Genomic DNA, 23,821 nt, shown 5'->3' on the forward strand with positions numbered 1-23,821 from the left:
TCCAAATTAAAAATTTTGTTTAAAAAAAAAAAATCTGAATTAGAAAGCATGTATCCATCCATTTCAAGATTGGGCTGGTCTGCTAAATAAAAGCCTCAAGAATTTCTTAAGGTTTTTGGAGAAGCATGGCAAATCCAAAATTGAAAGAGATATAGATAACACCGCAACATACCGTTAAGAATTCTGATTTATAAATGCACTATTGACCTTCAGATTGACCTTTCGGTTGTATCAACACCGATAATACAACCGAAATTGAAATCTTCTAAAGTTAATATCCATTTACGAATGTTATCAAAAATCTTTTGGTCAACTGCCTCTCGAATTTATGGCACTCATCAGTAACAGAAATAAACAAAAGCAAAACATTTTTTGTGTAAATAGTTTAATATTAAATAAAAAATGACTCCCATATAAAAAAAGAACGCTACAGTCCACAATTTAATAGTCTTATTTTTTTTCCTTTTTTTTTTTTTTTAAACATAGGTATTGAAAGCAAAAGGGGGTAGAATGAGAAAAATAATTACAATTCCAAGAAAATTCACAATTGTTTTCTCTGGTGTTTCTCTGACAATATAAAATCAAACACATTAACTGTACATATATACAAAATGTCCAAGTATAGAAATTGCATAATCTGCTTTTCTTTTCACTTTTCTTTTTATATATATTTTTTTAAATACAGACAGAGAGATGCCAAAAACTCCTGGGGCGGGGCAGTGAGTGGAGGAGAGCTCAGAGAGTGATATGAGGAAACACATGGAGGATAAACGCATCACTCCAAGTCCACAGTAACACACACAGACTCAACAGTTACACACACACACACACACACACACACACACACACACACACACACACACACACACACCATCACGCTCTGTCTCGTTATCCTTGCAAGCCGCTTCTCCAATTTTAAAAAGACATACAGTACTTTCTGCAACCTCAAAGTTTGTGCAAATGTTTAGATCCATAATGCGTGGATGGGAGGGGCCTTTGAAATACTCTCCATCGCACCGTAGCTACATGTCATTTTAATAATACGTGAAATGCAACTAGTCGCCAAAAAAAGTCACAAAATGCACCTCAATATCATGAACTGTTCAAGATTTGTTGTGGATTTGCAAAAAATCTCACAAATTCAGTCATTTCAGAAGGAAGTTAGAGAGACCCGGGCTTACTAACGGAAAAAAAACACAAAAAAACAGAAGATTTAGAATAGTGTACAAAAGAATGTTAAATTGCGTCTCAATTAATTATGAGCAATTCTTACAAGTAATAAACAGTTCTAGCTAGTGAACGGCTATGTTTCTGTTTTTTTTCTTTTTGATGGTTGATGTAAACAGCCACAGAAACCCAAACCAAACCGTTTCCTTAGCAACGTCAAATCTGAGTTCAAGAGGAAAGGGATTCATTTCATTCTTGCAGCTTCTCAGCTCTTCCTTCAAACTTTTAAAAAACATTCTCTTTCGAATACAACCACCGCCTTTAAAAACACAACAGCTATGAGAGACTGGTTCTTCTATACTGATACCAAAACAAATTTTTGACAAACACGATTGGGGCTCAGCAGCAGCACGCGCTCAAGCACACAAAGACAAAATCCACACACACACACGTTGTGGAGACACATTTTCAACACAGAACATCATTCAAGTAGACGGGCTTTATCCTGACTCATAGTAACACACTGATGAGAAGAAAACAGTACTCGCTTGTTTTTCATTGATGTAACACCAACCTAGTTGAAACGGTCTCTGATCACAAAGTCCAGACATTGTTTCATGACTTAAGAGAAAATCTAGTGAAAAAACTATCCACAAAAATCTCCCCCTCCCTCCCACACAGTTTTAAAAAATAAATTCATCTGACTATATCTTTCTCCTATGTGTTATTTTAAATAGTGGTTGCCACACTGAAGTTGACCCGACGACAGCATCCTATTAGTGCAGTTGTTTTTTTGTTTTATTTTGTTTCGTCTCCACTCCCACTAAAATGCTCGAAGCAGTAGTGACGACAGCAGAGAGATGGATGGGGTGCGTCGGGAGGCGCCTGGCCGCCGTTTTACTGCTGAATGTCTTCTTCCACTAATCACTGCCTCTGAGATCTGGTACCTCGTCTCCGCCTGCCGCGCACAGACCTGTCGGGTTTCAGGAGCGCCGCCTGGAACGGGAGAGAGCCTCAAGTAAGCGCAACGTTCACCTCTTCCCGTAACAAATAAATTCAGAGTTACAGCACATCTTTGTAGTAAAAAAGGGGAAAAAAATTTTTTTTTTTTTAAATCCAGCTTTCAAAAAACTCAATTATCCCAAGTTCTCAGTCCTTCACAAACACAAAGAAAGGACACAAGCAAGGAAAGGAGAGGAAGTACTTGAAGGAGGAAGGGTGTCATTTAACAATGGGTTGAAAAAAGTACAAATATTACAGGGAACTCTGATGTTCTCGTTCCAGACCTGGAAAATAATCCAGGTCTGGATGATTTTCAGACCTGGCTAAGTAGATTGGATTTAGTCTGGCTAAATCCAATCTACTCAGCCAGACTGGACCTGCATTCATCTAAGCAGCAAACATTTTCTCAACAACCAAAGTCAATGAGTCTTTTTCTTTTTTTTTTTCCAATAGCATTTACACTTTTTAAATCAAAGCTCAACCTAATTGTTGTGTTCATGAAACATGATTTCTGGACTGTAACTGTGGGAATATTTAAATTACTTACATGAGTGTTTACAGAAATTTAAATGCGCTACTCATAGGAAGGAATGTCATTTCCTTTAAGGTTTTCAGGATGAACAGCTCAAACAACTTGAAGGATAATTAAAAAGAAGAATTTATATTTACTGCAGATTTCCTCAAGTTGCTGCAAAGTCCAGGATTCAATAAAGTCACAAACTTTATATTATGCAAACTTTTGTGGGTTCAATAGACAAGACATTTCAATGAGGGGAAGGTGGAAAAACAACATGTGGAAGATACTATGTACTAAATTATATAAACACCTAATTGGTTAATTCTGATGGAATAAAAGATATTTAAACAAGACATGTTGGAAAGAATCTTATTAAGAATGAAATACAACTTATAAACAGTCTTAAAGGGGCAGGTGTGTCTTACTGTAGCCTTGGTTTCCTCTAGTGCTGTAGCATCCATGTCTCTGAAATCTTCTAACACGTTCTGAAGCCTAACAAAGTAGAAACGCTACAATTAAAGCTGACTGAGGGAAAGACTTTTACTCCAAATGTTTAAATTAAAGCAGCAAAGTGTCCAGAGAATCTCCAAGATGAACTTACGTTTGTTTTCTTTTCCTTCCTCGTCTGGCTCCACCTGCAGCCCCTGCTTGATCCTTGAAGCAGAACCACAGATTAAGATTACAACATTCTCGTGAGTTTATATCTTGGTGGCAATTCTAATTAATCATGATACCTTGTCCACCTTTTTTTTAAAGTCCATATAAAATTATTATTAGAGGCACAGAAGTAAATAATTCAGAACCGGAACATAAATTCTGTCTTAAGACAGAAGACGTAAAAGCTTACCATTCCCTGTCCAGTGAGCAGCAATGTCTCCGTTGTCTCTTCGCTGGGCCTCTCGCTGCGTCCGTCTCTGGGACTGAGGTATCCTGCGTGGGGACGTTGTCCCTGCCTGTCCACGCCCATTTCCACGAATGGACAAACTGCTGCTGCCGGACCAGTACAGTCCGTCTTGGCCTCCTCCAAGTACACGGGGTGCAAAGATGGCTCTAGGTGGGTGTGTCCCTCTATGACTGGCTTCCTCTGTAGGGGTGACGTAGGCCCGTCCTCTGTGGGCTTGGGCGTCCCCTGGGCCGGAGAATGAGCGGCAGCTTCCAGGCTGAGTCGTGATAAGTCCGAGTTGCGGAGCGCACAAGCTCGCCGTGGGCTCAGGGAGACGGGGGCGCTCGCCTGGGGTAGAGTGGGGGTGTTGGAGGATGAGCTCTGGTGCTCCAGGGGGAAAGAAACCGGCGGTAAGGCACAGAAGGGTGAAGTAGGGTCTGATGGCCCCAGCTGAGCCCCGTCTTCCTGCTCTTTAGCACTCACTTGAAGAAAAGAGGTATAAATGGTGTCCATGAAAGAGGTGTAAGGGTCAATGACGGACCTGCCCTCCGACACCCTCTGAGCGGGTGGGGGCGATTCTTGAGCAGGAGGAGGAGCCAGAGCCGAAACAGGACATGGAGATACTTCAGGAGCGATTTCGCTGGCCGGTAAACCTTCGTGTACGGCTGGTCTTTGGGTTTCCTGCAAAGAGCCGGGTTTCTCCCCGTCTGAGGGAGACGCAAGATTCAGCTGGACAGGAAACAAACGACATGGTTAACAGCCGAAGAAGAAGAGAGAAAGTCGATATGTAGCTTGAGAAGCGCTAAAGAGTGTTCACTTGGGAACTCAAATATCTTTTTTTTAATCAGTAAAGGCAACAAAATGAAGACTACCAAGCCTTCCAGACAACAACACTCTTCAGTGTGGATGCTGCTAGTTAATAGTTGTGTTATTCAGTATTAATAATAAGAAGCGTGAGACTTTCAGCAGATAAAAGGAAGGCAGAACAAAGCACTGCAAGATTGCCCTGTTTGATCTTAGTGCTTTCAAGCTGAATTTTGGCACTGATGTCAGCCTGTAGGCCAGCTACTTCACTCTTCTCAAACGGTATACACTCAATTTTGTCCTTTTATGCATGTGTAGCAAGACGTCTGGTTTCATGGTTTCAGTGTCACAAACAAGAGCGATGCTGCAACACAAGCAGTGATACGCTGACAGAACAAAAACACCCAATGTCAGAAGTCTAAATAGCAGCAATAACCTACCTGGATGTTGTTGAGTAAGTTGATTCCTCCATCAGGGCTCTGCAGCAAACCCAAAGCAGAAGCTTGAACTGGGGAGAGAAGAATGGAACCCGCTCCGAGGCCAACCATGTTCTGGAGCCCGGCGATGCTGGGAACGTCTCCTAAAGAGACACAAAGGCACTGGGTTGCTCATATGTTGCTGGAAAAAAAAAATAGCTAAATGCTTAATGTTCTAAACTTAAACATCAAATTATTTTAGACACCGACTCACCTAACATAGACGGGTTAAGCAAAGTGGGAAGTAATTGTTGGAGGAGAGAATTATCTTTGCCTTGGAGAGATACTGGGATGAGGGTGTCAACAGCTGCATCAGTGGGTACCTGCATAGCAGAGCATCGTACAGAACAAGATACACTTTCAACATCTTTAGCAAAAAAAGACTACTATCGAAAAACTGAAAATCCAAAAATAAACAGGTTGATTTTTACTAAAATGATTCTATAATAAATTCCAACAACTTCCATCTTCCTAATTGATTATCATTTCTGTTTTTGATCACTGATGATGGCTAACATTTTGGAACAGATGTGGCGATTATAAAATGGTCCCAAGAGTTAAACCAGATCTGAAAATGCAATATTTAAATCCTTTTTTTTAATACTATTTAGACAAAAAGGTGGTGCCTGAAATTACTATATTTCATACAATACTTGATTTCTGTTTTACCAGCATTGTTAGTATAAACATCCCACACATGCTTTATGCTGAAAATTTATCTAAAATGTTTTCATTTACATCTCTTGGAAACAAAACTCAACTTATTTTTTTTTTGAAACTAAAATCTTAAAGAAAAAAAAAACAACGGACACTAAGATTTATTTTGAACAAACAGTGACAACAGAGCAGTAAAATAAATAAAATCCTCAGGACTTTGAAGGTTAAATAGCGTACGGCTGAAACAATTAGTCGGATTAATCATGATAATTATCAACAAATTTTGTAATCAATTAATTGTTAGCTGGAGTATAGACACTAAAACAGGCCAAACGAAAAAAAAAACCCCAACATATTCAAAGCAGTAATTAAGCCAAAATCTTCATATGTATATAGTTAGGCTACTTTTAGTTTCACCCGGTTCAGATTCAGTTATTGCATTTTAGACAATATTTGTTTTTGTATTTAAAAAGGTTTTCTAATGTTAAAAAAAGGCTTAAGTGGTTAAATGAGAGATCTTCAGAACGTGACATTTTTTGATCTGATGAATCAGAATAATCAATAGATTAATCTGTAACTGAATGCATGTGTGAATGTATATATATTTGCTTGATTTAATGTTGTAAATATCACCATATTTATCTTGTACATATTTCCTACATTGTTTGTAGTATTGGAGCAGACTTTAATCTCACTGTACGGTGTCAAACAATAAATTCAACTTCTAAAATAAAGGTTAGTTGCAGCCCTAATTGAGAATGAGCCGAGTAGAAAGAGGTAGCAGGAGGTCGGAGCCTACCTGAGGCTGGGCATGTTGGGTTTGCTGTGCAGGAGCTAACTGGGTGTTGGGAGGAGAGTGGAGCTCAGCAGAGCTCAGGGCAGCTGTGAGCAGAGCGGGGCTGAGGGGCAGGAAGGCTGCAGGGGGAGGAGGAAGAGCGGCAGGAAGGAGCAGAGACTGCAGAGCTTGGATAGGGTTCTCCGTTCCGGCAGTAAGAGGAAGAAGGCCGTGGGTTATGTCTAAGAGGCCTGAGGTCGGATCGAGGAGGCCAGAGGTCTTATCGAGGCTGAGCCCCTCCAGAGTGGCGGGGATCTGTTGGGAGTGCTGAATCGGAACCTCCAAGCTGATCTGGTTCAGGTGACCCAGCACCGACAGAGGCAACAAGGAGGCGGGCTGCTGCCCAACCAGAACAGAGGCCATGAGCAGGGCTTGAAGACTTGATCTCTCTGTTAGGTCCGGTTCCTGTCCTGCAGACAGCGCCGAGGCAGCGAGCGGGTTCAGCAGGCCCAGAAGGTTCAGCGGCAGCTCCCCATGCCCGCTACTCAACAGGGGTAGCAAAGGAAACAGAGGGTTGTTGTTAACATGCTGCTGCTGCTTCTGCTGCTGCTCTTGGTTTTGTTGCTGCGTTTCCTGCACCAGTAAATGCGGCTGCTCTGGTTGGTGCGGCTCTGCAAGGTTTGGCGGTGGCTGCGGCGTAACGGAGGCGGGAGGTAACTGCGCATGTTGCCCTCCCAACCAGAGCCCCCCTAAGGGCAAAGATGCTAGGATTGTGGAATCCAAGAGCGACGGTAAACCTCCTGTGGACGACAGCAGCTGAAGCAGCTGCTCCTGGTTCATGAAGGGAAAAGCTTCCGCCAGCGCCAACGGAGCCGCGGTCTCTCCCACGCTGGACGAGCTGGCGGGACTGTGACTCCCCTCGTGGTGCGCAGAGACACTGAAGGTGGGGCTGGTGGAGGCCAGGGGCGTCTTTGGATCTAAATGTTCAGGTTCCACTTGTACTGTGGAGAAAAAAAAAAAAACACAGAAGCATTCATTTTTATTCAGAGTAAAAAAAACAAAAAAAAAAACAAGAAGAGGAATTTTAAAGATATCTTACACTGCAAAAACAACATTTTTATCAAGTAAGGAACTAGACCAAGTAGTTTTAGGTTTAGTTTCTAGTGCAAATATCTTAGTCAGATAAAATTAACTTACAAATAACTTTTTAGCAAAAAAAATATGAGCTTGTTAAGTCAGTTTTTTCTTAATATTGATGAAAAAAAGCACTTGTTCCATTGGCAGATTATTTCACTTATCACAAGATATTTTCCCATATTTTCAGAGAAATAGTTTGCCAGTGGAACTAAAACTTTTTCACCAAAAATAAGGAACAATTGCCTTAAAACAAGCTCTCATATCTTGCTCAGAAGTTACTTGTAAGTTAGTTTTATCTTATTTCAAGTGAACCAAGATATTTGCATTAGAAACTGGAGCAAATATACTTGGTAAGATTGTGTTTTTGCAGTGTACAGAGAATGAAACATTTTAAACATCATGACAGCAATAGTTTTGACAAAAATGCCACTGAAAACAGTATTCAACTTTAAGCGAACTGATATAAGGATTCACTGCTAAATAATATAAGGATGAGAAACGAGACCTCAACATTTATAATACTGCAAACTGCTGAATATACTTATTCACTATACATTGCAAGTTTATTTACAGTGCCTTGCAAAAGTATTCAAGCACTGAAATTCTGCAGCCACAATATTCAATGCATTTTATTGGAATTTCATGTGGTAAAACTATCAAAACGTTGTTCATGGGTGTGCTGTGGTAGCACAGGGGTTAAGCACAACCCACATATGGAGGCCTTAGTCTTCAACGCGGCCATCGCAGGTTCAATTCCCTGAGCCACATGCCTTCCCCCTTCTCTCATTACCCACTTTCCTGTCAATTTACTACCAAATAAAGGCCACTAGAGCCAATAAAACCTTGAAAAAAAAAAAAGTTGTGACTGGAAGGAAAATTAAACAAGATTTTCAAGTTGCAATTAAATCCAAAGCAACTAATTGTGTTCAAATGTAATCTCACTAATAAATAGAGCGAACTAAGTGTGTCTAAATTATTCTCACTTTAAACACAGCTGTTCTGTGAAGGCCTCAGAAGTTTGTCAGGCAAATTTATATTGTTTAGTAGCTCAACCAATAGAAATATAGGTCAACAGTGGGCAGTTTAGAGTCCATCCAACATGTCAAATATATTATGCATATTAACTGGCTGATATTACGACAATGGCTCAATATATTGTGCAGGTCTAGAGAGCAATGATCCAAGGCTCAGATGAGGCAAAGATGATGAACTTTCTGATCTGCTGCACATGTAAAATGCAACGTGTGTTGGGAGACCACCACTATCTGTACAGTAAAACATAGCTGCGGTAGCATAATGCTGAGGGGATACCTTTCTTTATCAGAAACATTTAAGTTTAAGTTTATGTGGAAATAGATGGACACATCGCAAAACCTGTTAGAGGCAGCAAAATATTTGCGATTAGGGAGGAGGCTCTTCTCCCAGCAGGACACTCCTAGACAAACAACTACAGGTATAATCAAAGATTTAGATCAAAGCACAATAAAGTTTTAGAGTGGCCCAGTCAAAGTCCAGACAATCTATTACAACATCTATCGTTTTGTGTCCACTTTACATTTATGCGCAACGTTGTTGCTCCATTCCACAAAATCCTCCAAATTACACAAAATGGAAGATTTCAAGGAACATCAACACTTTAACAATGCGTACTATAAGAAAAACACACAGATTGAATATATAACGTTACCTGCTGCAGGGTTCTCTGTGGAAGACGCATCAGCTTGAGCTTCGTGGTTGGAGGAATCCCCCTCCGTCTGAGTCGCAGTGGAGGGAGCGGAGAAAAGAGCCAAGACATGATTACTGAGGTCCAGAGGCTTCGGAGATGAGGGTACTCCTGCAGAAGCATTGCCTTCTGCCCGACTCAGGTTCAATGATGTTGGTGGGCTGCCGCTCCCGGTCTCCACGGTGACGGCTCTCAGAGGAGAGGCCGCGTACGGAGACGCCTGGGAAAGCGAGTCTGACGTAGGAATGTGGTTGTCAGATGGCTGATCCGTGTCGGCGAGAGAGGAAGTGGTTCGCTGAGCAGGGTCAGAGTTGCTCTGAAAAACTTCATTTGACTTACATGGAGAGCCTCTTTGGAGAGGAGTTGATACAGTCGACTGTGGAGGAGAGTGGGGCTGTAATGTGACAGAAAAGGAGGGGGAAGGGGAAGAAAGTGGCTGCCGCACTAGGGGTAGGGGATTAGTGTTATCTGTTTGGCATACGGGTCGACTCTGTTGGGTTCTGGCATTAGCAGAAGGAGAAGGTGGGGACTGCCTCAAGGTCGGTTCGTTAGTGTGTCCACCACCTCCGGCGGGTCTAGACGGAGCTGAGGCTGAGTGTGACACAGAGGCCTGAGCGTTCTGAACGCTGAGCAGGTGTAACAAAGCGGACAGCGGTTGGGTTGGGGGGTCTATGCTAAGAGGAATGGGTGTGGGGGCTGTAGTGAAACTCCGAGTCTCGTTCGGCCGAGGAGACCTGGACAGATGTCCTGGAGGAGCGGAGAGTCTGGGATGATGGTTTTCCAAAGTGACTGTACTCTGATTTTGCACAACTGAGGTAGAGTAGGAGTGTGAAGAGGAAGAGGAAGAGGAGGAGGGGAAGGATGTGGAAGAAGAGGAAAGGTTGATAACCGTAGCAGATGCGGCCTCGTCAGGTATCGCCTTTCGGACTCCGTTGGCGAGTGGCGGCGTGTCTCTCAGCGCACTGATGACTGTGGGGGATCGCCGCCGCCTCTTCCTGTGCGATGCGCCGCGTTCCGCTGTCGGGGGCGGGCGGGGCGAGGAGGACACGAGGGACTGGGCCAGAGTTTGGGACGGGGGAAAGAGAACAGCAGAAGCTGTTGCGAGGGAAGGATGAGGAAGCCTAGCAGAAGCGATGGAAGAGGAAGAGATGCTGTTATGTAAAGTGCTGTTTGTTACCTTTTGTTGCTGCTGGGCCTCTTTCAACACATCCAGAGAGGAGTGCAAGTTCCCTGCACTGCTGGACGCGTTTGAGCCCTGGGTGATCTGGTTGGCCAGCTGAGCCTTAGCCGCTGCAGAGAGCAGGGTACTGGCGGGGAACGAAACTGGGTGTGGCAGCTTGCCCTGATGGCTATAGTGGTGATTCAGCAGCGGCCCCAGAGGCAAGTTAGAAGGCGCCGATTGACTCAAACCGAAACCTTTTGGTCCCGCGCTGTCGGCAGGAGTCGCAGTGCCCTTGGTGGGCTTTGAGGAGACGGTGTGAGGGTGACTGCTGCTTTGGTTGGTGGCTAAAGAAGGGTTAGCGGGGTTCAGGATGTGGTGGTTGTTAGTGCTGCTGTTGCCTGAGTACTTAAACTGCTCCAAGATGTCGTCCAGCTTGTACTTGGGGAAGTGGGGGCTGGGAAGAGGGGACCCACCGGGGACTGGGGAGTGCGGAGAGGAAGAGGCAGACTTCCTCCTGTGGGGTAAGTTATTTCCCATCAGTCCTCCTCCTCCTTCGGCCGGCGTGGAGCCTCCTCCATGCTCGGATGCAGAGGAAGGAGAGGCCGACGGGTGGCGGGATCGCTGATGAGAAGTCAAACCCATGGGGTGCACCGAGGGAGAGAAAGAGTTAGATGGAGAAAGGGGAGTTAAAGGGTAATGAGTCTGTCCTCCTCTCACTCCTCCAAGAGTCATAGGGGAAGAGGGAGGAGGCGATGACAGGGGACCTAACCAAGGAGAGCTGGGGGTCTCAGGGGTTTTGGGTGTTATTTGACCTTGATTGGTGTTTTGAGGCGTGGGCGTGCGGGGTGACCTCTGGGCAGGGCTGTGAGGTGGAAACGAAGAGCTAGTGGAAGCAGTGGAGGCTGCTGGGAGAGGAGGATGATGATGATGTCTTCTAAAAGCATCTAGGGGGTGATGACAGTTTGTGCCTGTATTTGGCACAGGGGAGGAACCATTGTAAGGGTAGATGAAGTGATGGGAGGATTTGGGGCTGGGGGAAGGGTTCGGGTGAAGGTTGTTGTGCCCCCGAGTGGGTACTGGATTGTGTTTTGAATAAAAAAGTCCTCGCTCGTCCTCTTTGCGCTCCAAATGTTCCTTTTTTGGATCCCCGCTGTCCCCTCGAGTCACATCTGACAAAAACGAAAAAAAACACACAGTCTTAAAGTCAAACATGAACAAGACTTCAGCGTTCTTAGTGCGAAAGAGTCTGATCAATAGTAAAGCAGTCTAGCTTGACCCTTGATACGATCTCATTTATAAAAGGAAAAGATCATTCAGACAGCGAAGGACCATCAGTCTCTCATTTCTAAACACATCAATTCCAAGACAAGAATCTGTTAATTGGTGCCCATAAGAGGTATGTATAATCAAAAGCGCCACATCACTAGAAGAGTCATTTCCTGAATTCAAGTTTCAGATATAATGACATATGGGGGAAGTTTTTATATTTGTACTCCTATAACTTTCCTACAATCCTTCAAAGTTTTTGTTAGCTTTTTAGTTCTATATTGGAAGGAAAACAATTTGTTGTTTGTTCTTTAATACTGAAAAAAAAAAAATCTGTCCCTGTGAGTTAAAACTTAGTAGGTTTGTCTGTCTCCTTAAAACAGCAGCTTGCCTCAGGTGTGACGCTGTAGGGCTTTAAAGTTTACCTGGATGATGAAAGTTGGTGAATGGAAGCTGTGAGGCCTGCATACTCCGACACAGAGCAGCCATCGCTACCACTTTCCTGCGGTGATTGCACAATTTGGTCATGTCCTGCTCTGCTTTACATGACGGCTGACTGTTCTGTTCCACTTTCACACCCACACTGAAGTTGAAAACCTGCATGGCACAAGTTAACAGGAGGATGAAATGATTAATAAGTTAAAGACAAACATCATGCATGGAATCTAATCACAGCTGAGGGCAGTATAGCAGGCATTTTTCATTCCTGTTCTGGAAAATGTTTATTTTTTTTGCACTGGTCAGATGAATTAGAAGAAAATTAAAACAGTTACTTGTGGTTCTTTTGCTTTATATGTAGATATAAATGTGTTGGCATTTTAAATACACCCTCAGAGTTGAACGCAGAGAATCAAAAATAATTTTCTAACATTCAAAAGGCTAAAAGAACCAGAAAAATTGCCAAACTTTCTTGCATCTGATGCATTAAACAGACTGCAAAGTAATAGTTCTACCTTATGAATGATGAGTGGGCACTCCAGACCACATTTGCAGGTACCATCAGTCAGCAGGTAGGCTTTGACCTCATCCAGTGTGGACAGGGTGGTGCCACTGGGACTACAGCGAGGAAGGCAAAGAATGTTAGTAATCAAAGAGAGACTGACTTGTGCTGAAGAGATTTCTTTTAGCTCTATTTCAATTTTAGACTCAACGCGATTCCAAAATCAGTGTAAATGAGGTTAAGTTTACTTTCTTGTAAATGCTGCAAAGCAGAAAACGAGGAGGAAAACAGCTTCAAAACAGGAAACATCAAGGAATTTGTTGACTCTTACTGCTTATCCACCACATTTTCCAAAAAACCTCTGGTCATATTTATTTTTGTGATAAAATGTATGAAGGAAAAGAAACGTCTTTTGGTAAGTTTAACTAACGATAATTACCTGAAAACACAGGAATATGCTTTGAAAGTCAAATTACAAGAGTCACTACAAAAGTGAGGTAAGCTAGCATTAGCCTGCTACGCTAATGTCCTCCTATAAAAATGTCCTCAGAAGAGGACAGAAGAGTTTGTAAATTTTTTTTAAAGAGTTTTAGAGCATCACAGCAGCTTTGTGAAACCTGGAGCAGACAACCCTGCAGGCAGAAATACCAACCACTGTCATAAAACGCACAGCAGTGACAGACTGAGCCACATCTGAGCGTCATCGGTGAGTCAGTATGGGACACGGTCATGGTAATGTGGAACCTATAATGCCAATAAAATTGAGTGGGAATATTCGGTTTAATCATTAACTTAATGAATGAGAAACAGAAACAGACTTAGCCCTGTTCAAGGATTCAGAAACACAGTGAAAACCGTTATTAATTTAGGAATGTGGGTTAAAAGAAACTGGAGAAAGCAACAGAAACATTGATACATGGTTTCTTTTGTAAAGCTTCAAGCATTCAAATTCCACCCAGTTTACAAGAAGAAACAAAAGATCATTTTTCAGAATAAATTACATACAAATCAATGACATTGCAGGCTAACTGCTTAGAGTTCATACAGTACAGATTTCCAGAGTCTATTAGCAGCAGACCATCAATAAATAAGCCTACTTTCCTGTTCTACATGTCTTCAAATGACCCAACGCACCTGACATAGGTCACCTGCCCTCTCTCCACTCTCCGGAGCCAGCCAATGGGGACATGTATTGCAGCAGCGTGGACCGCATCCTTGTCTCTGCTGACGGTCTCACTGCCTCCCATCATTTTGTTGCTGCGTCCTGCCAGCACCTTGTAAAAGCAGCAAAGAATTACCGCACGCCATTAGACGAACGGCTGTTTAAACGCATGGAATTTTAAATGTTTAGAAATCTAATTAAACTAAGAACGTCGTTAGGAATTTGTAAATTTAAAGTCACCCGAGTTTAAAACATTTTTGACAGATTCGTTCTCTTATTCTTTTATTTCACTTTTACTTCAGAACATTTTAGGCCAGTTCTGAAGTAACTGGCCTTCAGAACCAGTTAAGCAAGAGTGAATTGTTTAATTTAACAATTCGGTTTAAAGAGTCAGTTCAAACTCTTTTTGATGTTTTACAGCCATTAGAAAGAACGCCATGGCTTAACTATGTTAAATATTATATACGTATGGTGTTATCTCATACGTACAGGTAAATACATGTCAGCAACATTCCCGAAATAAACACAGTATGTACAAACTAGAGGTACATGTCTTTTCACTATTCTCATTTCACACACAACTTTTAAGAGCACAAAATCAAGCTGTCTACTGTGGGATTTCTTGTGTCGACCAAACCTCTATTCATAGCAGCCAGCTCAAAGTGTTGTGCTTCCTGAAACAACAAAAGTCATTTTCTGCTTCCTACAACTCTGAAATTTTGTTTTGTGGCTACAATTAGTAATGCCTACAAACAGGAAGTCACACAGAGCCATCTTGGTGCATCTCTGGAACTAACTTTTCATGGCTCATAAGAGTCAAATGAAAATCAGAACTAAATTAAATGGAAAGGCTGTAATACAAAGTTTCAAGAATCTACAATGAAGTTATAATATGAAAATATTAAACTAGCTCCTCGACACAAAAACCCTGGATAAACTGAATTGTAAGCAGGCATAAGCTAAGGTAAACTAAGGTTATAAACTGTTATGATTTCAACACCACTGAAATGAACAGATTTTGTCCATCTGTGAGGAGCATGGATCAAAGCCAGTGAAGCCCCTCCCCAGCTGTTGCTGTGCACTGTTGGCTGAAAGACGACTAGCAGACTTCGGATACGGAAAAGAGAAGGATAACACTTAAAACTACAGCTAGTATTCTACAAGCTGCAAGTCTGTTACGCATTCAACTGCAGGTTGGCTCAGCCAAGCAGCCTAATTAACCAGCAAATAAGTGTAACGTTCAATCCAATAAGCACATTTACAAGAAAACTTTTACATATTGCATGTTTCTACTGTATCCTATGCATTTTGATAGTTTTAGAAGCAGTGTGTAGCTTTTTAAAGAAAGCAGTTAGAATATGTTCTACATTATTTTAATTAACTGTAACCATGTTTTTTTTTTTTTGCACAAGGCTAAAGTATCTCGAAAATCTCGTCCCTGACCATGCCCAGTCAGGAGGACTGTAAATACAAACAGCACAAAAGTATGCGCATTTCTGTAGTTTTATATCAGTTTCCATACACCAAAAAAAAAAAGCTTTCAACATTTATTTGCTTATTGTTTTCCAAGAAGTAAAGTGTTTCTTAAAAACAGTCTAGACTGAATAGAACCCAATGTGTTTCCTATTTAGTGGGTGTGGCCACACCAAAAAATAAATAAATTGATTTCACACAAATGACAGTAAACTATCTATTAAAAACTGACAAAGACAAATAAATGACAGAATAATAATAAGATGCTCAATACCTTGTCATCTTCGGGAAGCCAGGATCTATTTTGGCTAAGGTATCCGTTGTCCAATGTACATGCTGGTGGGTGAGAAGCACTCACTCTGCCTGTAAAACCTGACTTGTCCAAAACAACTGTAATTTCCACCACTGTGAGGCTGATCCTCAACTTCTGGGACGTTTCCAACAAATCAATCTGTTCAACTCACATGAGAGTTTTTGGGTCTTAGAGGAAGAAGAGGAGCCTGCAAAGAAAGGTGGATTATGTAATCTGTCAGGGGGAGGGGGCAAAGTAAATGGTGCAGTAAATATTTCCTCGTCCAGTCATGGCTGAAAAATGATTACATCTAATTTACTGAACTTGTACAAGTTTAGGGCGAGCTGTGGCTATTTTGAAGTATGAGGGCGTGTTTTGCTAGGCCCTTAGTTTATTGAATGGTTGCCTACAGTGTGAACATTTGCCTTACCAACAACAAACTTGAACGATACGACAAAACCTGGCACAAAGACTAAACTTTACCTAAATTCGCAGTATTTGTATATATAAATTTGTAATATTGCAGTGAATGCACAGCAGCTAGCGTGTAAGCTAACGGCTAAGCTAACAGGCTAAATCCACTTCTGTTGTCGTGACAGCTGTCAGGAGCACAAAACACTCCCGATGCGTAACTCCAGCGTCTTAGCTACGGATACGTGAACTGACCCGCTTACAAAACTGCCTCACAATAAAAATAAGAATAATTTGGACATTATATTACACTTACTTACAGGCATATGTCCGCTAACGTCAACATTTGCTGAACAACATTTCTTTGCTTCAAGCTGTGTGTTGGCCAAGTTTTGAAGTCTTCGCTCTTTTTTGGGCTCAAATTAAGACTTAGCCAGTTAGCCACAGAACTGGAGAGAGTATGTTTCGAAAACGATTAATACTTTATTAAATAATTGTAAATTTAGATGATTACATAACCCAAACCACGTATTGGCGCGGTGAATCAGCTCACAGGGTTTAGTCAGCCAGTCCGGCTTAAAAAAAACAAAGGGCAATAACGGTTCATTTTACTGCGCCTAACGCTCCCTGCTAAGGCTAGCTGGAGGAGCTAACAGAGTGAAATTTACTTGTTTCTGGAGTGTCCCAGCAAGACAGAGGGATGTCCCGCTCCACAGCTATAAGATCCTTACTTTGGTCTCTCCTTCTGCTAATTCTCGGTGCATTCAAACCTATTTCGACAAAACATAACGACCCATGTAATCCCCAATTCACAGTTACCCACTGTGTTTTTTTTTTCTTACAAATTCCGAGCAAAAATAATGGAGTTTTCTTTTGAGCATGCGCATTCAGTGCTTCAGGAATATTGTACCCAACATGCAACGGGACCTTTGTAGTGTTGCGAACAGTGATGTGAATTGTGGCTCTGTTCTGAGATCCGAATCATTCGGCTCAGTTCATCAAAGTGAACCGGCTCTTTTGGCTCCTAAATAGCGCTTCGCTCATTTTGTCGCTTTTGATTTTCCACAGAACTTTCATTAAAGAAAAGAAGAACACGAAGAAGGAGAAGAAGAAGTAGAAGAAGAAAAAAGTTACCCTTATTTTAAAAACGTACAGTCGACATCAAAGACGAAAAAATAGAAATTAAGTGAACGCATTATAGAAGTATCAAGAATTCACAAAATATATATAGACATTTAGATTTTGACACATATCAGACCAGAACCTTTTAACATAAGCACTAAGCTATGCCAAAATCAATTATATGTACCCTCTTAAAAGTGATTAAACAGTGGGTAAAACTGGTAAACTGGCCGAGTTAAAATGTTATCTCATCAGGAATTGAATATCTAACAAGGTCATTTTTTTTCTGCATTACACAGAAGTGTAAAGATGGATGAAAAACACTATTTTATTAGTTCAAATTTATTTGATCAGGTGCAGGACATGGAATATTGCTACATATGAAAGAAACTGAAACTGTTCTGTCTTTGAGGCTAAGTCTCAGATCTACTCTGCAGTTAGGCTTTTAGAAATAGGTTTTGGATTTCATTGCTGTCAATTAGCACAATAAAATTACTAACTTTGTGGGAATTGCTAAACTCACTGAGACAGGTTTGGTAAAATTCAAGAACAGAAAATGGTCTTTAAATCACTGTGAGACTCCCAACCTATTTGCATTGACTAATGGTTTAATTGTTGAAATGCTGAAATCAAAGAAAATCTCAATCAATAAAGATTTATTTTTGCATTTAGAATTGGGTGAGCACCATAAACAACTGGGTAAAAACATCATTAAATAGACAAATAAGTGTATGACATAATAATAAAAAAAATGAAATTAATAAATATGAAATCCAGAGATGGAGATAGATTAGAAAAGATTGCGTGTTACTTTGTTGTGGTGAACCGATAGAGCTGTTTCACAAAAAAAATTGTTCTATCTTAATTTCTTACCGAACATTCAAATCTGCGTGGCTTGTAAACATAATTATGTAAATACCTGAACTTGCCTCTGTGTGTATTTCTGTGGCCTGTGAACAAATGATACAAGATAAAAGACCTGTGTGTGTGTGTGTGTGTGTGTGTGTGTGTGTGTGTGTGTGTGCGTGTGCGTGTGTGTGTGTGTGTGTGTGTGTGTGNGTGTGTGTGTGTGTGTGTGTGTGTGTGTGTGTGCATTTAATGTCGCCACTCGGAGGGAATGTATCTGATTTCCATCGTCACTGGTGCTCAATCTGAGGTCCTCAGCTGTTCCGACCCATCAACCTCACATAGCAGGGCTCAGCCTGCCGTGCATACAATTACGCCCAGAAAATCATGGATACACATCACAAAGACCTTCCCAAATCTACGAGAGTTTGAGTCACAGAGGGAATCAGAGAAGAAATAACATGAAGAAAACATCAGAGGGACTATAGACAGAGACTGAATCCTGAGGCTCTGGGAAGTGAGGAAACATTTTGGTCAGTTTCCTTCTTAGACTCAACCACACAGAACTAATAATACGACAGTCATTACCAGCTGGTGAAGACTTCAGTGTGATCTGTACACATTTGAACTAAAGGTAGGTGTTTCAGCTTAAATGTCGTATTCTTTTATTAAAACATCTCTCTACAGACCAAAAGAGGCTCTGATCTTTCGGTTTGTCTACCTTGGTTTCTATGAGAAAGTCCAGTTGACACCTATCGATCATAGAAGCAGTATTTCTCCAGTGCTGGATTTAAAATGTAATTTTTCTTCTTCTTTTTTGACTGGCAGCAACTTCCAAATTTAGCTGAGATGAGATCAAATTTCACCAACCAAGAATAGTTCAGTTTAAGCAGACCAGTGCCCCCCAAACACTTTGTGTGCTTCAAGTGATTGCCATAAACACTGTAGTGTGGTGTTTGTATCTGCGTTTGAGTTTCCACTACATCATCCTCTTTAATTAACATTCAACACATTTAAGTTGTGTTTTTTATATGAAGTATGAAGGCAGATTCCCTGGGCAGCATTAGAATTGGGGGTGTAAAGGAACAACATGAAAATAGTAATAATAACATCTGTCATTTGTGCCCTGGTCATATTTTCTATTGCTTTTATGCATATGGGCAGTCAATCGGCAGTTGGTTCTTCCATGCATTGACTATATATATGTCTATGGCTCATGCAACAAATATAATCATTCATAGAGGCTGTGATCAAACCTGTAGTTGTTTAATTAATCAAAATGCATCCTGAACGGGACGGAGAGGTAGTGCAACAATAAAATCATTCTGATTTCTTTTAGACTTTGGTGTGTTGACAAGTTTAGCCTTGCACATGGACCAGTGAGTACAGTTCCTGCATGCTTCTCCTCCTGCACGCCGTTTGATATCCATATTTATCAACAGCTAAACACTCAGTTCGGTTCTCCTAGTCTTCTTCTACACAATAACAGATAAAGCAAACCTATGTTTAGATGAAGAGACATATTGTGTAACATTTTGTTTTGTACAAAGTAACATCCATTGATTTCTTGAATGTAGCACTGGACAAACTTTCAACAGTGTTACCGGTGGGTTAGGTTTGCATGCATACCTCCTCAGAACCACAAACTTCAATGTATTTTATTGGGAGTGACCATCAGAAAGTAGTGCACAACTGTCAAAAGAGATGGAAGATGACACTTTTTTTCAGTAATTTTCTTTTGTTTTTTTTTACAAGTAAAAATATCAAAATTGGTTCAGAAATGGAGTAAATAGCCATTAAAATTAAGCCAAGCTAACAATGGTAACTCTTTGCCTGCATGTAAGATAAAATAGCACTTATCTAAGTCATATTTTACGTTAATGTCCTACTTTGGGTGGTTTGACATGTGCATTTGTTGTCTGACAAGCTGAACAAACTTTTCTTTTCCCAATAAGAACTATCTGAACTTCTTTTCTTGTTTTTTCCTTTATTTTCCTTTGTGTGTGTGTGTGTGTGTGTGTGTGTCTGTGTGTGTGTGTGTGTGTGTGTGTGTGTGTGTGTGTGTGTGTGTGTGTCTGTGTGTGTGTGTGTGTGTCTGTGTGTGTGTGTGTGTGTCTGTGTGTTAGAGAGGATGACAAAAACTCTGTGGATATTCATGACAATCCTCCAGCTCCTGACAACGTAGTGAGGGAAGATGGAGACACTGTGAGTCGTAGCACCATGCTAACCAGCCAATGTTAGCAGGGGCGTTCCCAGGGTGTTTAAAATAGCGTCAACCTCGAGGCAGGACTACAGTTCAATGGCATTTTTAACATTAAGATTGTGAACTCACCGTGTCTTTTCTGTCTCTTTGATGAAAAAAAAAATTTCTAATAACCAAACCAGAAATGGGGAGTTTTAAAAATAAAGCCGTCTTTCCAAATGTCACTGCACATCCAAACCCAGCCCGAAACAAGGGACATAAAAACTTACCTCAGGATTTTATTTGTTTCTCCAGGTCTATTTCATCTATGAGGAGGAGGTGGAGGTAGAGGAGAAGGAACCAGAGCCTCCTCCAGATCCTGTTATTCGGATCAATGACAAACCCCACAAGTTTAAGGACCATTACTGCAAGAAGCCCAAGTTCTGTGACGTCTGTGCTCGCATGATCGTTTGTATGTATTATGCAGGAGACGAACTCATAATACATTCTGCACCTGAACCGCTGCTTCAACCACATGCTGTCAGGTTCTCCTCACTGATATTCCTTTTGCACACCACCTAGTGAACAACAAATTCTGTCTGAGGTGTAAGAACTGCAAGACCAACATCCATCATTCGTGTCAGCACTACGTCGAGTTCCAGAGGTGCTTTGGAAAAATTGTGGGTTTTTCTTCGCTATCCAGCATGCCTTTTACAGAGCAAGTCATTCAAATATTTAATTTCTTTGCACCAGTAAAGACAGAGTTATGCAAAAAATTTCAAGCGTTGTGTTTTTCTGCAGCCACCAGGCTTCAGGCGGGCCTATAGCTCCCCACTGTACAGCAGTGACCAACCAGACCCAAGTGAGTCCTTCAAAGCTTTAGTTGCACTTGTTCTTTACTGAGATTATATATTTTCTAGACTCGGAAAAGCAACTCTCACACTGCAAATTGATTGGTGAAATGACTACCGTAAATGATCATAACTTGGGTTTAAAATAATGTGCTGATACCAGACAACCCGAACCGGAACGACCCCGTCTTTGATACTTTGAGGGTTGGTGTCATCATGGCCAACAAGGAACGCAAAAAGAATGAAAATGACAAGAAGAATGTGAGTAATTTGGTCATATTTCAATCAAAAAAATGAAAAGCACAGAAGAAGAAAAAAACGAACAGGAGGCAGAGATATTTTTTTAATTTTTAAAAAAGTTTCTGCATAATTTACAGAACCCTCCACAATCAGTGCACTGTTAAAGATGTTAACGACTTTAAACATAAATTTGAAACATCAATAAATGATCGTTTTTGTTTAACATTTTTCACATTCCGTGTCATCTAGATGATGATGATGATGGAAGAGGAGGAGGAAGAAAACCAACAACCCAAAGAAAACGAAGAGGGAGGAGAAGGTAAAACTTAAATTATGATGTTACCTGAGATAGAGAATACCGTAGATCATTTAAAGGACATAAACAAGAACTTGTTCAAACAATTAAAAAAATAGATTACTTTGGCAAAGTGCAGGGTAGATGTCAAAGACGAAAAATCAAGGCCTGTTTCTGAGTTACTGTTTCATGTGTTCATGCAGGGAAGCCTGAAGATAAAAAAGAAAAAGGTGGAGACAAAGCAGATGACAAGGTGAGAGCGAGCTTCATGTTCTTCAACCTGCGACTAAATAAGGTAAATAATTTCATCGTTTCTCTCCTGCTGCATCGTCTGTGCTTTTTGTCAACAGGCTAAAGGCACCTTCACCGGGTCCCACTACTACCTGGCTCTCTACCGCTTCAAAGCCATCGAGAAAGACGACCTTGACTTCCAGTATGTTTGAGAGATCTAAATGAGTCTCGGTGTATCCACTTTATAAGTAATGACACATTTTCCGTTGACGGAATTTGACAAATCAACCCTAATTGCTCTAAACTCCATTTTGACTCGGTCAGCCCTGGTGATCGGATCATAGTTCTGGATGATTCCAATGAAGAGTGGTGGAGGGTGGGTTTCATTCCTATGTTTAGATTTATAACACTCCGCTGTCGTCAAGATGAACTCTGAAGCTCTTCCTTATGTAATCAGGGAAAGATGGGGGAGAAGACCGGCTACTTCCCCGCCAACTACCTCATTAAAGTGCGTGCGTCTGAACGGGTTTACAAGGTGACCCGCTCCTTTGTGGGCAACAGAGAAATGGGACAAATTACACTCAAGAAAGATCAGGTAAGTTTCCAGAATTTAGCGGGCGCGTACGTGAACAACGAGACGCCTCTTTAAAATAAAAAGAAAGAAACAAAATGATAAAAGGAAGATAATTGTCTTTTAGATTGTAGTGAAGAAAGGAGATGAGAAAGCTGGCTACCTGAAGGTCAGCACAGGACGCAAGCTGGGCTACTTCCCTGCAGATCTTCTTCAGGAGATCACCTTCACATAAAGTGCAACAATACGCAAGAAAAAAAAAAAAAAAAGATCTGCAAAAAAAATTCAAGTTTTCTTTTATTGTGTTTGCTGTGATCTATTTCTGTCGTTGACATGTTGGTTATTTGAAAAACCTTTCGTTATTTTCTTCGTCAGCATTTTAGACTGTTGTGTTCAGAATAGCACACAGAGGCTTTGAAGCAAGCACTGCATATTTTGTGAGCTCAGGTTTTAATAACAAGTAGAAAAATGGAACTAGCTTTCTAGAGATGAAGAAGCAAATGCAGACAGCCTGTTAATGATTGTCTATGAGAATAAATAATTATACTTTAGTTTTTTTTCCCTGTTAAATACATTTAATAGGCACCAACTCTCAGCTAAATCTAAATCATTGCATTGAAAACATGTAGACATAATTCATGTTATTCACAGGGTTGTGCAGGCAACTTATAGTTGTATCCTCTCTAACTGACTGATAAAGGTGTTTAATAAGACTTCAAAGAAATTCATTTTTTGTTTAAGTTAACATAATCTCACCTTGAATTATTTTAGGAAAACATTAACTTTATTTTGAATAAATGTATGAAGCTTTTTTTATTATTATTATTTATTTGTGACTTTCTCTTTCCTTCAGGTGTCTCTATGAAGTGCCAGAGTGGGAAATAAAGAGAGTTTTCACTTTTTGCACTTTTGAGTCTAAGTGGGACAGTGATGAATTTAAGGCGATGGCAAAGAGCAATATTTGAGGATCACCAAGTCTCTGTTTAAATATTTCATTTCAAGGCTCTGGTGCACCAGTTGTACCGTAGAAAAAAAGCAGAGCACCATTGTAGTTTTCAGTAAATAATATAGGAGGTGAAGGTGTGAGTGGACAACCAGTAGAAGGTTGAAAAAGTAAAAAGTGGTGCTCAAATTTGTTGGATTTAATCACTCATTACTGAATATCTAAGAATGCACTTTGCAGACTACAAACATAAAAACACCTGAAAACAAGACAGTTAAATCAAGCAGATCCAACAGCTGAGCTATGGTAGTTATTGAAAAGTTGATGCTGGTTCTGACAGAAAAATGACTCTACCTTTTCACTTAGCTGAAGTTAAAAAGCTTTGTGTTTTAAATAAAATACAGAAGAAGAAGTTTTGCTAAGTTTTGTGTCCTGTTTTTCTGATTAATTGTACAGCAGTTGGAAAGCAAATGCACTTCTTGGCTGTTGACTTTAAATACTTTTTTTTAAATTTTCCTTTTAATTTAATTTTTGATTTTAATTTCGTAAGGTGTCTTCAATATTTTAGCATTTCAGAGCTGTAGTGTTGTTGCCGCCCGTTGACTTGGATTGTGATGAAAGAGGAGAGATAATGCTCTAAATGTAACATTTTCATGTCTGTTGCTGCCTAACTACGGCATATTAAAACTGAGA

At 40.8% G+C, this 23,821-nt stretch overlaps 2 protein-coding genes across 5 annotated transcripts; one reads left to right on the forward strand and one right to left on the reverse strand.

The window, feature by feature from the left end:
- Positions 1-463: 463 nt before the first annotated feature.
- mbd6 (methyl-CpG binding domain protein 6) lies at positions 464-16,739 on the reverse strand. Of its 3 annotated transcripts, none has more exons than XM_008413463.2 (13): positions 16,516-16,739; positions 15,419-15,644; positions 13,644-13,783; positions 12,523-12,625; positions 11,995-12,166; positions 9,106-11,472; positions 6,306-7,282; positions 5,064-5,172; positions 4,814-4,953; positions 3,534-4,298; positions 3,288-3,340; positions 3,112-3,178; positions 464-2,163 (listed from the first exon to the last, which is right to left on the reverse strand). In XM_008413463.2, the coding sequence occupies exons 3-13, from the start codon at positions 13,757-13,759 to the stop codon at positions 2,092-2,094; spliced, it is 4,941 nt and encodes a 1,646-aa protein (XP_008411685.1). In that variant the 5' UTR covers positions 13,760-13,783; positions 15,419-15,644; positions 16,516-16,739; the 3' UTR covers positions 464-2,091. The 3 variants fall into 3 exon arrangements, with proteins under 3 accessions (XP_008411685.1, XP_008411684.1, XP_008411686.1); XM_008413462.2 differs by having other exon boundaries at positions 16,168-16,739; XM_008413464.2 differs by having other exon boundaries at positions 16,164-16,739.
- Positions 16,740-18,119: 1,380 nt separating this feature from the next.
- stac3 (SH3 and cysteine rich domain 3) lies at positions 18,120-23,550 on the forward strand. 2 transcript variants are annotated; one of them, XM_008413461.2, is made up of 14 exons: positions 18,120-18,449; positions 19,155-19,194; positions 19,942-20,020; positions 20,313-20,469; positions 20,580-20,677; positions 20,799-20,859; positions 21,012-21,109; positions 21,338-21,407; positions 21,587-21,636; positions 21,734-21,816; positions 21,939-21,990; positions 22,072-22,209; positions 22,313-22,421; positions 23,039-23,550. In XM_008413461.2, the coding sequence occupies exons 2-13, from the start codon at positions 19,187-19,189 to the stop codon at positions 22,418-22,420; spliced, it is 1,002 nt and encodes a 333-aa protein (XP_008411683.1). In that variant the 5' UTR covers positions 18,120-18,449; positions 19,155-19,186; the 3' UTR covers position 22,421; positions 23,039-23,550. The 2 variants fall into 2 exon arrangements, with proteins under 2 accessions (XP_008411683.1, XP_008411682.1); XM_008413460.2 differs by having other exon boundaries at positions 22,313-23,545.
- The last annotated feature ends 271 nt before the right edge of the window (positions 23,551-23,821 follow it).

The sequence above is a fragment of the Poecilia reticulata genome, linkage group LG7, assembly GCF_000633615.1.
Source record: "Poecilia reticulata strain Guanapo linkage group LG7, Guppy_female_1.0+MT, whole genome shotgun sequence".
NCBI lineage: Eukaryota > Metazoa > Chordata > Actinopteri > Cyprinodontiformes > Poeciliidae > Poecilia > Poecilia reticulata.